Below are 10,441 nucleotides of genomic sequence, written 5' to 3'. Positions count from 1 at the left end.
GGTAAATTTTCTGTAGCATTTTCTGAGATAAGCCATAAGTATAGGCAATGGCAAGTATCAGGAAGCACAACTCTTATGGCATTCTTCATTGCTTGACATTGGTCAGTACAAATTGTCTTTGGTTTTTGATTTCTCATTGATTCCAAGAATGTTTCAAACAACCAAGTAAACGAAGCAGTTGTTGCATTCAATAGAAATGCACAACCAAGAAGTACATCTTCCAATGATGGTTGACACCTACAAATGGGGCACATATCATATTATACTTGTTAGTTCGATATGTAGTGTCAAAGCATATTACATTTCCAAAAGAGTTATAATCAATTCTTGATCTACCATCTCTCCAAAAAAATTTGTCATTCAATTTTCTTAATCAACTTGAGTTGCATAAAAAAAACATAGAATCTTCTGCTTGCTTCTATTTAAAATGGTTTACTAAACTTTGAGCATCTCCAGCCTCAATATTGATTAACTTTTGCTTGTTCACCACATTATAGCAATCTCGTTTTATAAACCCAACATTTTCAAATCCCCCAGCTTCCTCAACTAAATAAGAATATGTACTTACTGTTCTTATGCCCGCTTCTTTGAAAGTTCTTATTACACCTAACTGAGTATTAGTTATTTTTCGATTCAACCTTAAATATGGTCTTTCTTCAGGCTTTGCAAACTCATGATTATGATTAGGATTGAAATGAGTAACCTTCCATTCACCATTTGTCACTGTAAATCGGATAGTAGCTTCACAACCAGTCCTACTTTGTAATCTTTTGAATTTCTTATCATCCAAATGGTCACCATCTCGTGGAAATACTTCTTTCGAACACACATACTCTTGTTGTCTTACACCATTACATATCTGAGTTTTTTTTTTTGAACACTAAACCCAATTTGTATAGCATAATCATTATACAATTTATATGCTTCCTCCTCACTATGCACCACCATTCCAAGCAAATTTTCAACATCTTGTAGTTCTTCATCGGCTCTAATATCTATAATTAAAAACATCACGAAACACATTTCTAAGGAAACTCAAATCAAAAGGATAGTAAACAAAAAGAAAAAAAAATGGTTAGAATGGTGTGTGTGTATAAACTATTAACTGTAAGAAAAAAAAAATTGAACTATTTTTACATTTTGGACTTAAGTTTGTTTAGAACTTGTGCTTTGTTTCAAGACCAAAGAAACAGAGTAGTATTTAATAAACCCAAAAACAAAAAAGTAGGCATGGGTATGGAATGGGTTCTAACAATTCACACCACAGACTCATAAAAATTTAATTTTTAATATCTATAAACTAGATAGAAAGAAAACAACACATAAAAATTTCATTATTTTAATTCTTTCTCACCTTGGGCTTTTATCAAACATTTAGAAGACACCATATTTATAAACTACATAAAAACAAAACAAAGCTAAGAAAATGATACATTGAAGAGTTAAATGAGTCTTTGTAACATACATACCTTGATCAATCTTGGTTAGTTGCAATGGTAGTGTGTGGATTCTAGCAACCACTTCAGCCATAGTTTACAGTAAATCGTACTCACTATTCATCCAAGGGAGAAGAAAGAAAGCCCAACATAAGATTGTTCGAAAGACTCATTCAATGATGCAGGAAGGGAGAGGGAAGAGGATAGAGCGGGTAAAATAAAATTTTGGGTTTCAAAAATTGGGTGAGAAGTAGCTAACACAATTGGGGTTAGAAGTGGCTAATTGAGCATGGGTTAACATGGTTAGAAGGTTTCTGCTGTGTTTGTATTAGTTTTAACCTTGGTTTGATTTGCTAACAATAGTTAAGTTAATAGATAAGTGATGATGTGGAGCTGGATTTAAAAAAATGGTTAGGTAGCATTTCTTATTGGGTGGCAGACCTGGGAGGTCCCAATAATTTCTCCTCTTCTTGGGATTTTCTTTTTTATGTGTAAAAACGACAAAACATGATAATTTTCCACTGAGAAAACTTTTCCATGGAAATTTTTTTTTCCACAGATTAATTTTCTACTCAAATATGTCCGACAAGTCTCCTCTGTACTGGTTTTTTTTTTTGGGACCGAAATGGTAGAAAGTCTCCTCTGAACTGTTGAAGTAGTTAGATAGAGAAATCCGAATTTGTGGTTTATACTCAAAGAGTAACAACATCTAGCTAAGGTTGCCATGGCTTCCCACAAGAAGATTGTTGAAGAGGTATCAGGCTGGTTACGTGTTTTTGATGATGGCACAGTGGATCGCACCTGGACTGGTCCACCAGAGGCAGAATTCTTGATGAAGCCAGTTCCACCTCATGAAGAATTCATTGAAGGGGTTGCAACTCGTGACGTGACCATCAATCCAAACACTGGGCTGGCTGTTCGGATTTACATTCCAGAGAAGTACACAGATGGCCAGAATAATAAGAATAAGCTTCCTCTTATACTTCATTTTCATGGTGGTGGCTTTTCCATTAGCCAAGCTAATTGGTACATGTACTATCACTTTTATGCACGGCTTGTGCGCACAACTTGTGCTGTTTGTGTTTCTGTCTACCTTCCTCTAGCTCCTGAACATAAGCTCCCAGCTGCATGTGATGAAGCTTATGCTGCGTTCCTTTGGCTTTCTGCTGTGGCTCGTGGTGACTCATCGGAATCGTGGCTCGAGGTTTATGCTGATTTCGGGCGAGTTTTTCTTATTGGGGATAGCACGGGTGGGAACATTGTTCATCACGTAGCGGCTCAATCCGGATCTATTGATACCCAACCTATACAGTTATTAAGTGATATAGCATTGCATCCTGGCTTTCAACGAGCTGAGCCGAGTAAGTCATTTTTGGAAATGCCAGAAACACCCTTGCTAACTCGTGACATGGTAAATAAATTCATGTCCTTAGCATTGCCTATTGGTAGTACTAAGGACCACCCAATAACGTGCCCAATGGGCCCGCTAGCACCGCCGCTCGCAACCCTCAAGTTGCCGCCAATGTTGGTGGTGGTGGCAGAGAATGACTTGCTTCGTGACTCGGAATTTGAGTACTGTGGGGCCATGAAAGAGGCCAAAAAGGATGTGGAGGTTTTGATTAATCATGGTATGGGACATAGCTTCTATTTTGATAAGTTAGCCATTGACATGGACCCGAAGACGGCAACTCAAGTCGATAAGCTATTTGAGGAAATTACAAACTTTATTAACAAGCATTAAGGCTCAAGGTCGTTACTTATGTGGGATTAAGATTGCGAACTTGTCATTTCTGATCTTTGCTTTTATTAGAATAAGCATAGCCTTTTGAGGAACCCTCTTAGTGGAAATAGACCTCCTAAGTTTAAAGTGAGTGTTGGTAAGTGATTGATTCCTCAACTAGAGGGTACTGCATTCGCTATGATGAAAGCGAATATATGTTAGAATATTGGAATTTGCCAGCTTTTTATTTTTGGCTCTGTATGAATAATCAGGGCATGCTATTTAGTGTAATTGTCTGCTATTTAGTGTAATTGCTTGCTTCCGTTTGTTGTTGTTCTAATTTGGTGTATGCACATAAATATATATGGAAAATTTATGCTTAGAGCCCAAACACATATGCATCAGATTAAACTCGTATAGTTATATATGCATAATAACACTAAAATTGTGAGTCTAACTCATGATTTTAGTGTTATTTAACACGTGTGTATATACACTACTGTGTAATAAATTTTATCCTCATACTTATTATAAATACAAAATGTCGATAGCGTATTTTATTCGCTTTCAATTTTTGTGAAAATAGCTCAATTTTAACTTGAATGTCTCAAAATGGTGTTTTTCTTAAAATCATTAAAAAAAAAAACATAAATTTGAGTTAACCAAACTTAAGAGGATGTGCGATATTATTATACTTCTGAAATATTATGCAATTTAAATATCAACTGCAATAGGTTGATTATGTTGGGGGAAATAAACTATTACCATAAGAATATGCTTTGAATTCCACCAATGAAAGTGTAATAATAATAATAATAATAATAATAATAATAATAATATTCCTAGTTTCATCTAGTGCTTACCACGAACTTATGCATGGTTATGGACACCTATGATAAATTATAAGTTAGTCTTTAGCTTTTAACTTTTTCTTATTTCTTTATATAAATTTTATAGTACTTTCAGCGAAACATCAATTAACTTATTTTATTTAGTTTTTTTAGTTTTTATCTACATTGCTTTGCAAAAAATAAATGAGTTATTCCTAAACAGATATTAAAAAAGTTTGTAGTTGTAAAGACTATTAGTAAATTTCTTTTTTCTTTTTTTCTTTTTTTTTTTTGGTGAATAATTTCAAATGATCTCAAAACATCAATTATGGACATACGCAATTTATTCACCAGAACAGTCATATTATGTTTAGCACATTCGTCCCATTAGCCTATTTGATATCATTACCACCATAATCATTCTATTCATCACAATTCACAAGTAGCTCCTTCACCACTCTAATTTAACCTTTTAATGTTTCCAATTTTTTCATTAAACTCGTTAATATAAGTTCACTTGTACATAAGAAAAGTTTATTTATAAATGTCTACTAATTTCTTTTATCAGAGTTATGTAGCTTAGTAATATTTTTTGATTTTCCTATTGAAAAAAAGAAACTTGTGCTCAATTCCTCCCTCCTCTACTAATTGTTTTTTTTTTTTTTTTTATCCCAACCTCTACTAATTGTTAATATATACACATACATGTTTAGGTCTATGGTGCCTTGTCACATGAGACAGAAAGGGAGACAAAAAATACGCTACATAACCAAACCAAATGGAAACACAAGATTTGCACGTGTGTGGCTCAAAAAATATGCAGTGTTCTCAAATTAATTACTTAATTTAATGTAGACCAAACTGATGTAACAAATTGATGATGAAATAAAATTCCCTATGCTTGAATTTTTTTTTTTTAAGTCCAATATGACCCAAAAAAAATTGAAAACAGTGACCCTCCATTATTGGTGTTGCCGTTGTGTCACTAATCAAAAGTAGGGCAAGTAGGGAAGTGGGAATCAATAAGAAGAAGAAAAAAAAGCCCAATACATCATTTAAAGTGAAAACCAAAAAGACCCAATAAGATTCTCAGAATCAAATCCACTACACGTTTCTGCTCGGCTAAGCTAAAGCTTTTTCATTTTCAACACTGTTTTACTTGACCCAATAATAAATAATAATAAAATACTCAAACAAAATAAAAAGCCTTACCCATTTTTTTAAAATATTTTTTTCTCTATTTCTCTTCACTACCATTTTGAAACCCTAAAATTCTCATCTGGATTTTGAATTCCCATCTATCAATTTTCTCGGAATCCATGTCCCAATCTTGAATATTTTTAATATTTATTAAATTTTTTTTTTTTGGGTTTCGATTATGGTAACACTAAACAGCTCGATCAGTTCTTGGCTTCGTCACTTCCTCGCTTACATGGGGTAAGTCTTCGATTTTGAGCCCTAATTCTCCTTTTTTTTTTTTAATTCCACTTGGACTTGATTCTGTTAAAAAAAAAACAAATGGGTCTGATTTTTTTTTTCCAAAGCAAGAAAAGTAACTGTAGTTAATGTTGTTCTTACTTGTAATTTAATTTTTGAGACTGTCGGTTGACTTGTTTGTATGTTATGGTATTGCCAATTATAGAAATATTTTTGACCCCTCAAAGAAAATTTGATTATACAAATATTATCCTTTTTAGTCAAAACCTGTAACCATCCAGGTTCTACTTTGAAAACTAATTGCCACCAAGATTATTCTGATTTGTGTGTGCGTGCATTTATCTTCTTTGGTAGATTGACTAAATGGGTAGGATTTGATTTTGATAGAAATGATGTGGGAGTTGATTAAGCAGTTTTGGTAATGGAAGAGGGTAAGAGGTTTTTTGGTTTGTTTGTTTGTTATGTTTGGTTGGGTGTGTGAGTGTGGGTTTGATTCCTATCCTATGAGACCTTGGAATCTTTGTACTGGTAATGACGGATTGAAAACAGTGGTGCCGTTAATTTATACACAGCCTTGGCATGGTGGGTTGGGATTGCAGAAGCGGAATTGGTACGCATCTCTGTCCGCCACAGAGAAACTAACTGTTGGGCCACAACCTTAGCATTCAAGTTATCTGTAGTAAACCTTTTTCCAACTCCGATAAGTCCCACCCTTATCACATTTTCAGTGAAAATGATGAGGAAATCAAGATTGGGTACAATTGTGTGTGCGCGCTATTAAATCCTCACTTTTATATTTTTGTTTATGTCTTTTGTGTGGTATTTTCTCTTTGTTAATTTGGCTCAAACTACTCTGGAATGTTTTCTCATATTAAGGTTTCAGAATCAGGGCCTTTTCCAGTTTCCAACCCATTGCTGAAGCAATTTGATTCTAACATCTTCATCACTGTCTTACACTCTTACTAGTTATCAATCTGTTTTAATGTTTCGGTGATTTGCTTTGTACTTTATTATTGTGCCTGAGGTTTCATTATGCAAAATGGAAACTAAATGAATCAACTGTGTGCGTGTTATGTCATCGATCATGACATGGAGAGTAAATGAGTCCATTGAAATTAACATAGGTATTGATGTAATGAATTTCTCATCTTGAACAAGCAATTGGAGCCAGAACTAAAAGAAAATGAATTTACTTGTAAAGACCCATTTGAAACTAAATCACACATTCAATTTTTGTAGAGTATCCAAACATTTCCAATTTATAGTGACTTGACACTTTAAAGGAAAAATATCTAGTTATTCTTTTGCATTTTAACTATTGGTGTCCATTTCTATCTAGGAAAATGATTGGGAAACTGCACCAGGATGTACTTTTCATCTAGTGTCCTTGATAATTATGAATCAAGTTTGATAGTCTTTTTATCACATTGTTGATGCAGTAACAGACTGTATCTTACTTTGCAACTTTTGTACTTAACTAACATATTCTTTCTCCTAAACAGGAAAGGAAAAAGGAAAATAAAATGTTGATGACTACTGCATTTACTGGTTTAAGTGCTGACACTGATTTGGCCTTAATTCTGTACTATCTTGGTTGCTGCTATTTATTATATATGTGGTTTAACTTGGTTTATAACAGAACAGTGGTTGTTTTGGATGCTGCACTAAACCCACGCCAATTATTGCTGTTGATGAGCCCTCAAAGGGACTAAAAATTCAAGGGCGAATGGTGAGAAAACCTAGCATATCAGATGATTTTTGGAGTACCAGCACATGTGATCTGGAGAACAGCACTGTTCAATCTCAAAGAAGCATATCATCTATCAGCACATTAAACCAGGCCCTCAGTTTTGGCAGTGGCAGTGCTAGCATGAACAGCCAGTCTGACTTTGTAAATCATGGTAAGTTTTCTTCATATGTTATTCTTTATTTTCTGCTTGTGTTCTGCGAGGTACAGGAAGGCCTAAACAAACATTGGGGTTGAAGTAGTAAAAATGACATGTTAATTAAAGAGGTAACAGAAAGTGTAATTTAGGATAGGATAGAACACAGAGAAGAATAGATGTGTTCAACCCGATATAGTCTACTGAGGATCTATAGTCAACCGCAAAATCTTGGGACTGAGGTTTTGTTGTTGTTGTAGTACTAGGAAAGTATATCTGTTCTTATATGCTACTATCATTAAGGTTTTTTGGCGAGCTTTGTTCATGGTTATGGGTAGGGGTGGCAAAGTGCCTAAACCCATTTGCCCACCCAAACCCACTCACTCTAATTAAACCCAAACCCACCCAATTATTAGTTGGGTTAAATGGGCATCAACCCAATTAGACCTAGTGATTATTGGGTTTTAACTAAAAACCCATTGGAACCCATTTAACTCAAAAACAATATACCCCAAATTCAACTTAGCCCTTCCCCTCCCCCCCCTAAAAAAAAAAAAAAAAAAAAAAAAAAAAAAAAATCCCCAAGCCTCAGGTTTCATGAGGGTTTTCATTTTCCCTCATTTTCTCGGCTTCCAATCATGCTAGCTGCTTCTATTTTCGCGCCAATGTTCTTTCCCTTCCAATTGCTCCGTTTGAGCTTCGACGACGGTTTCAATGAGTTCGCTGCTGTACTGTAGTTCACCTTCGAAACTTGTTGCTGCTGAGACCACACCTTGTTGCTATTGCCGATGTTGAAACTACGGTTCAGGTTCAGGTTCAGCATCGGAAGCAGCTGTTGTGGATTCAACTGGCTCTTCATCATCATCATCTGCGACTGGCTCAACACCTGCGACAGAGCGATCAACGGCGGCTGGCTGAGAATCTGTGGCGGAGGCAGAGGCGGAGGCTGTTCGGCCATCATCGGAATCTGCGGAGGCTTTTGGCTCATCATTTTAGCCTGATTGTTCATTGTTTATTTAAAAACCCTAAAAGAGCAAAACAAAACCATAGAAATTCCGTGTTTCTCTATCAATTGGAGACCGGAAAGCATCAGATCAAGAAAAAAAAATTTCGTGAGTTAATTTTCTGATTCAATCGGAAATGGGGGCAAACCGAACAATTAATTTTCTGAGTTAATTTATTTTTCTCAACTATAATTGAGAAAAATAAATTATAGTTGTTAAAATAAATTAAATGAATAAATTTTTAATTTTCTAATGGTTTAAGCTTTTGAGATAGTTTATGATGTCATTTTCACTTTAGTGGCATTTTGGTAATTTTGATAATTGGGTAATTGGGTGGGTTGGGATTTACCCATAATAATTGGGTTGGGTTGGATTTGGGTTAGAAACAATTAGTTAAATGGGTTTTAATGGGTAAATGAGTTTTATATACCCAACTCAATTATACCCACCCCAAACCCACCTATTTGCCACCTCTAGTTATGGGATTATGGCTTGTACTTCATTGATGCCAGATTTAGTGCAATGCTACTTTGTGAGACTATGTCATGAAACATGTACATTTTTCAATTGCAGGTCTTCTTCTCTGGAATCAAACCAGGCTTCAATGGATTGGAAGTAGCAGGCCTAGGAATCAAACTCAACAAAGTCAGGAACCCAGATTAAGGTGAGTTACTTCATACTTGTGCCTTTTATGAAGAATTCATTGGTTGAAATCCTGCAGCAATCATCTAGTAAGTTTATAGACTTAAGAAGGGAGTGCTTAATGTGGTGCTCTCTTTTATGGTTTTTGATAACATAGTCAGTAACTGTCGATTTAAGCATTACTGCATGCAATATTTGCAACCTCTAGGAAATTAATAGTGATCAGTGAGATAAGTGCCTTTGAAATCTGATTATGAAGGGAGAAACCATACAAAGGGATAAATTAAAAACACACATAACTGGAAGGAATAAATTATTACATTATGAGTTATTCTTTGTTCCACACTCTATGAGCTATAATCCACCAAAATTTATGTTTGTTTCACTTATTGTCTTTGCAGTTGGAATGCGTCTTACGAAAATTTGCTTGGGACCAAACAGCCTTTCCCCCACCCTATGCCTCTTTCTGTAAGTCTGCTATGTAATTTGGTAATCTTGCTTTATGTTGTTGAAATTTTATGCTAATTACACAGTTTGCTATTTGTGTTTTAAACTTTTAATTTATAGGAAATGGTAGAATTTCTAGTGGAGGTCTGGGAGCAGGAAGGGCTGTATGATTGAGGAAGTATATCATATCAAGATCCCACTGTCCTTTTTAACTCTCAAGAGTCTTTTGTGTATAGTTGGGGGCAAAGGAGGAAGAAAAAGAATGAGCAAATTTGTCTATCTCAATTGTAATACTACACACTAATGACAATCCTTTTTTTTTCTTTTTTTCTTTTTTAATCTATTTCCTTTTTCTCCTGTACATGACCCTCTACTATATTCAAACCGAATACAGATGCAAATATGTAGATAATACTGAACTTGATGTTTTCTTTTCTTTTCCTTTCCATTTTGGCGGGCTGATTAACTTTTTCTTCTTGCTCTTATCCCTTTTTTTTCCTCCTTTAACTATTGTTTATGCATTATGTTAATGAGGTGTATATCTTTACCTATTTTTAATCGGTCATTTTAAACAAAAAGTAAAAGGTATTAGTGCATGCACCCTCAGAAGAAACATTGCAATTGGTACATTTCTCGCCCGCTATATTGACTAGACTAGTAAAGGCAAGGCACAACAGGACATCAATTGTCAACTAGGGCGAGTGAATTGAACACAGCCAAGCCTTGGTGAAGAAGGATAGGCTTATTTGCAATTTGTCAATATTTTAGAGGTACTTTGAATCATAAGCCGTGGGCTTGTGATTCATGTACAAGGACTTTGTTACATACGGTTCAAGTATGTTAGGTTGGTTCTTTGTCTGTGGTTGTGGTTGTTGAAACGGCAGGGTTGGTCTTTGTGTTTACCTTTCCAAATGCTTCTGGGAATGCACGAAATTTCTACCATTTGACTCCATGCAAGAATGTTGGATATACCAATCGTCTTTGGGAGTCAAAAGCTCTGAATTTTAAAGATGCATATTTTGCTTAGACTGAATTGTATTTC

General features: G+C 35.0%; 2 protein-coding genes across 4 annotated transcripts; both read left to right on the top strand.

Moving 5' to 3' along the window:
• Positions 1-1,840: 1,840 nt before the first annotated feature.
• Positions 1,841-3,496, top strand: LOC111988175 (carboxylesterase 15). The gene has a single exon (XM_024019953.2). It carries the CDS (start codon positions 2,161-2,163, stop codon positions 3,175-3,177), a length of 1,017 nt encoding a protein of 338 aa, XP_023875721.2. The 5' UTR covers positions 1,841-2,160; the 3' UTR covers positions 3,178-3,496.
• Positions 3,497-5,159: 1,663 nt separating this feature from the next.
• On the top strand, positions 5,160-9,876 carry LOC111988168 (uncharacterized). Of its 3 annotated transcripts, none has more exons than XM_024019938.2 (5): positions 5,160-5,423; positions 7,068-7,324; positions 8,884-8,974; positions 9,354-9,420; positions 9,520-9,876. In XM_024019938.2, the coding sequence occupies exons 1-5, from the start codon at positions 5,365-5,367 to the stop codon at positions 9,571-9,573; spliced, it is 528 nt and encodes a 175-aa protein (XP_023875706.1). In that variant the 5' UTR covers positions 5,160-5,364; the 3' UTR covers positions 9,574-9,876. The 3 variants fall into 3 exon arrangements, with proteins under 3 accessions (XP_023875706.1, XP_023875707.1, XP_023875708.1); XM_024019939.2 differs by having other exon boundaries at positions 5,163-5,423; positions 7,063-7,324; XM_024019940.2 differs by having other exon boundaries at positions 5,163-5,423; positions 6,926-7,324.
• The last annotated feature ends 565 nt before the right edge of the window (positions 9,877-10,441 follow it).

The sequence above is a fragment of the Quercus suber genome, unplaced genomic scaffold (assembly GCF_002906115.3).
Source record: "Quercus suber isolate HL8 unplaced genomic scaffold, Cork oak 2.0 scaffold_728, whole genome shotgun sequence".
In the NCBI taxonomy this organism is placed as follows: domain Eukaryota; kingdom Viridiplantae; phylum Streptophyta; class Magnoliopsida; order Fagales; family Fagaceae; genus Quercus; species Quercus suber.
This window is presented reverse-complemented; position numbering and strand designations above follow the sequence as displayed.

What these genes read in the sequence shown, in the direction of transcription:
- LOC111988175 (XM_024019953.2), top strand. Translation starts at nt 2,161, where the DNA reads ATGGCTTCCCACAAGAAGATTGTTGAAGAGGTATCAGGCTGGTTACGT.
- LOC111988168 (XM_024019938.2), top strand. Translation starts at nt 5,365, where the DNA reads ATGGTAACACTAAACAGCTCGATCAGTTCTTGGCTTCGTCACTTCCTC. An exon ending in CACTTCCTCGCTTACATGGG is followed by an intron (nt 5,424 to 7,067) that starts GTAAGTCTTCGA and finishes ATAACAGAACAG; the next exon opens with TGGTTGTTTTGGATGCTGCA. An exon ending in GTCTGACTTTGTAAATCATG is followed by an intron (nt 7,325 to 8,883) that starts GTAAGTTTTCTT and finishes TTTCAATTGCAG; the next exon opens with GTCTTCTTCTCTGGAATCAA.